The sequence below is a fragment of the Mastomys coucha genome, unplaced genomic scaffold, assembly GCF_008632895.1.
Source record: "Mastomys coucha isolate ucsf_1 unplaced genomic scaffold, UCSF_Mcou_1 pScaffold22, whole genome shotgun sequence".
Classification (NCBI taxonomy): domain Eukaryota; kingdom Metazoa; phylum Chordata; class Mammalia; order Rodentia; family Muridae; genus Mastomys; species Mastomys coucha.
In genome coordinates this window covers 115,610,804-115,614,174 of record NW_022196905.1, presented here as the reverse complement: position 1 = coordinate 115,614,174, position 3,371 = coordinate 115,610,804, and the positions used below count along the sequence as shown (strand labels likewise).

Genomic DNA, 3,371 nt, shown 5'->3' with positions numbered 1-3,371 from the left:
AGTTGAGTCCAGTTGATGGCCTTTGGAGACAAAGAAAAACCCTTGGTTGTCCCCGTTGTTGCTTTGTCAAATTGTGGCGTTAGCTTCCTAGAGCTTGGAATATGTGCTTGGTCCTCCTGTTTTGAGTAACACTGATCTATATGTATATTTTAAAGAGAGCAACCCGTTTATTTTGGAGAGTCTCCCCTCCTCCATTCCATTTGGGATCCTGTGATATTTCTTCACAATTAAATTTAGACTTTGCACTTTGGGCACAAGTCCTTCTTGATACAGCATCCCAAAAGTCGCACCATAGCAGTGTATCCCCCAGAGGCAGAGGCACACATATGTCAATCTATGTTGAAGCTCTGTTTGTTAAACGTGCTTTGAAAAGGTCTCACAATTGCTAGGGTTTTTTTTCCCCCCTAAAATTCTTTATTAAAGGTTTTTAAAGAGCAGACTCAAAGACATGGGAGTTGCAAGCCATACAGAGAGTCAAGAAGAAAATATAGCCATCTTTTTAAAAATTGCAACGCATTAGTTATGAAATTTGCCTAAATTCATTTGTGGAATGAGAGCTGTAATTTGAAAGCAGAGTTATGGAGAAAGGAAATAAACCACATGTCACGTGCAATTTAATCTGGCAGGGAAATGGGCCACTCGGAATTGCTAACTCGGCCTGATTTGTTTCCTCCCTGGAAAAGCTCTACTTTTGGTCTGAGGAGTCTTTTCAACTCCTGCGTTAATGTATTTGCGCAGACGTCACAGGAAAAAAAATGTATGAGGACAGCAAGAGAAATACTGAATCCTACTTTAAATCACACTGCAGTTTTTAAACGGCTCAACGGATGGCTCAGAGCGCTCACACCTTCCCCTGAAGCATTTAAGAAACAGTTATTTACATTACATTAAAAACTTTAATTGCCTGGAAGCACGTGCTCAGAGACGCAAATATTGGAAAATCATCAAAAAATATCCATCATGATTCTCCCTCCTTTACAACTCTTCTAAACTTCATCTTTTTTATAACCCACGGTATTGATCTATTGTCCCAGACCAAGAGTGATGCCAGAAGTCCAAGCTCAGCCATAAAAAGAGAATATAATTTCGGTTGGCTATCCATAAAAGCTAGTCTTTTGACAGAGATGAGGGGGGACTAGGCCTCTGCTTTTGGAAGGGAAGTAAGTGGGGGTGGGCAGGCAAGGAGCATGACTTCAGGGTCCGGAGGTTTATTTTTTTTTTTAGGGGGTTGATGTACTGAGGCATGATGGGTTTCTGAGTCCTTACTTTAGGATAACAAGTTGGGAGGGCTCATAGACAGAAGAGAAGAGAAAAAACGTGAAAACGACCACTTTTGGTCCAGGGTCTGAGGAAGGCAGAGGCCAGGACCTCCATCCCCTGGGTCAAGGAGAGTGCAGGAACGCTATGCTCAAAGGGCTGGGGGTCCCCGGGTGGGTTGGCCATGGTAATAACATGTCACTCCCCACCGAAAGTGATGTTAGAAGTCAGGAGCCGCCACAGCAGGCCAGGAGATCCTCAGCTGATCCAAGCAGCTGTCGAGGAAAGGTTTCCACAAAGGTTTCTCTAAGGACATCCTGCAGCATGTTCACTCTACTCCAGGGATTTGCGTGGAGTTGTAAAGTTATGGGGTTACGCCCACTAAATAATAACGATCAGAGCCCTACTGTCAAGACTCAAAGCATAGACACACAAGGTCCTTGGTCCCCAACAGGACCTTCCTCCAGTGCTGTACAGCACGGTGCTGGGCGCCCGGAGACTTTCCCACGGCTCCGGGGCGCCTCCTTGCGGCGGTCACCCGCAGCGCAGGGAGCGTGTGGCGCGCGGGGGACCTCTGCCCGGATGGTCGCGCGTGTGCTCCGTGCTCCCCTGGCGCGAAGCCAGGCAGAGAGTGGGCCGCACGCACTGCAGAGCGCTCACTTTGTTCTTTACGGTCCCCGTCGCCCGCGGCCCCTCCGCGCTCCCGCCGTCCCCTGCGCATCGATCCGTGCGCGCGGCGCCGTCAATAAGTTTGCAAGGAGCCAAAGTCAAGTGCGTGCGCGCAGAGCCGGGCCGCGCTCCCGGGGTCCAGCCCGGGTGTTGGCGGCAGCCGCGTCCCCGGCCGCGCGCCCGCCCCCAAGATGGCGGCCGAGGGGGGACCGCGGGGGGCCCGGGGGCCGAGGCCGGCCAGGGCTGCACGGGCGACCAGGGGGCCGCGCGCAAGACGGCGCTTGGACTTGCGGCGGCTGCAGGTGAGCAGACCAGCCCGCCTTTGTTCGCCGCCGCCTCGAGCGGCCTCTGGGACGCGGGAGCCGCCGAGGCGGGAGGAGCGCGGGCAGCGGGAGGAGTGCTGGGAGCACGGAGAGCGCGCGGGCAGCGCGGGGAGCGGGACGCGGCTGCGCAGCCATCCAGCCGCCGCCGCCTCCTCCAGCGGCTGCTGCAGCCAGGGCGCTTGGTGCTCCTCCCGGGCCGATGCCTGCGGGTTAGTCTCTGAATCTTGGTTTCGCCCTCTCTCGGTTTGCTACCCCCTCCGCCTGCTTTCTGCCTCCCTCCGCCTGCTTTCTGCCTCCCTCCTTCCCATCTCTGTCTTGGGCCCCCTCCCGCCCCCCTCCCCGGTCTTGCTTTTCTTCCCTTGCTTCCCCATCCTCCTGCTTGCTCCCCATCGTCTGGATGATCCCCTTATCCGTCTGCTCCTCCTTTCCCGCCCCTTCCCCTCCAGCCCAGTCCGGTGGCCCGGAGCCCCAGGCCCGAGCGCGCGCAACTTTGCGCACCTGCCGCGGGGCGGAGCAGGTGCGCGGGCTGCAGCCCCTGGGAACTTTTGCACCCGCGCCCCGGGCTGTGGGTTCTACCTCGCCTGCTCTCGCACCCTGCTCTCCCTACCCTGGTCCCCCTCGCTCCCCTCTCCTTCTCTGGGGCGACACTCTTTGCAGCCCCAGCACTTTTTCGATGTTCAGGTGCATCCAGGTTGGGAGGTTTGCCGCCGTCTTTCTGAGGCCCTGGGATGGGGAGTTGGGGGCGGTGTTACAGTACCCCAGTGGGAGACACACTTGGGTGCCCATTACGGCCCGCAGAGGCTCCCTGCACCTTGCAGTCTAGCAGAGTCGGGGCAGGTGCGGCGATGACCAGGGGCGGGGATGGCTTGTGGATAAGCGCGCTCTGAGAGCATTCTGCTTGGCCAGTGACATTCTCAGAATTCGTGACAGCACGTCTGGAAATAAAAAATAAATAAATGAATAAAATAAAGGGACCCACTTTCCCTTTTTAATCTGTCCGCAGATCTCGTTAAGTTGCTTCTGATAAGTGGTTCCAGCCCCCCTCTTCTCTGTCCCCACTCCTCGCTCCTTTCCTCCCTCAAAGCCATCGAGCCGGAGAGAAAATCGGGGCACTCAGGCATG

General features: G+C 55.4%; 1 protein-coding gene across 8 annotated transcripts in view; it reads left to right on the top strand.

The window, feature by feature from the left end:
- The first annotated feature begins 1,918 nt into the window (after window positions 1–1,918).
- The window catches only part of Cux2 (cut like homeobox 2), a 188,404-nt gene continuing 186,951 nt past the window's right edge, over window positions 1,919–3,371 (top strand). For 2 of the 8 annotated variants that reach the window (XM_031337741.1, XM_031337742.1), the window contains exon 1: window positions 1,933–2,228. In XM_031337741.1, the coding sequence (XP_031193601.1) occupies window positions 2,118–2,228 (111 nt within the window). In that variant the 5' untranslated portion in view covers window positions 1,933–2,117. Of the gene's footprint in view, window positions 2,229–2,352; window positions 2,459–3,371 lie in introns of those variants that run through there. The other 6 variants (XM_031337746.1, XM_031337748.1, XM_031337752.1 and 3 more) reach the window with 5 other exon arrangements.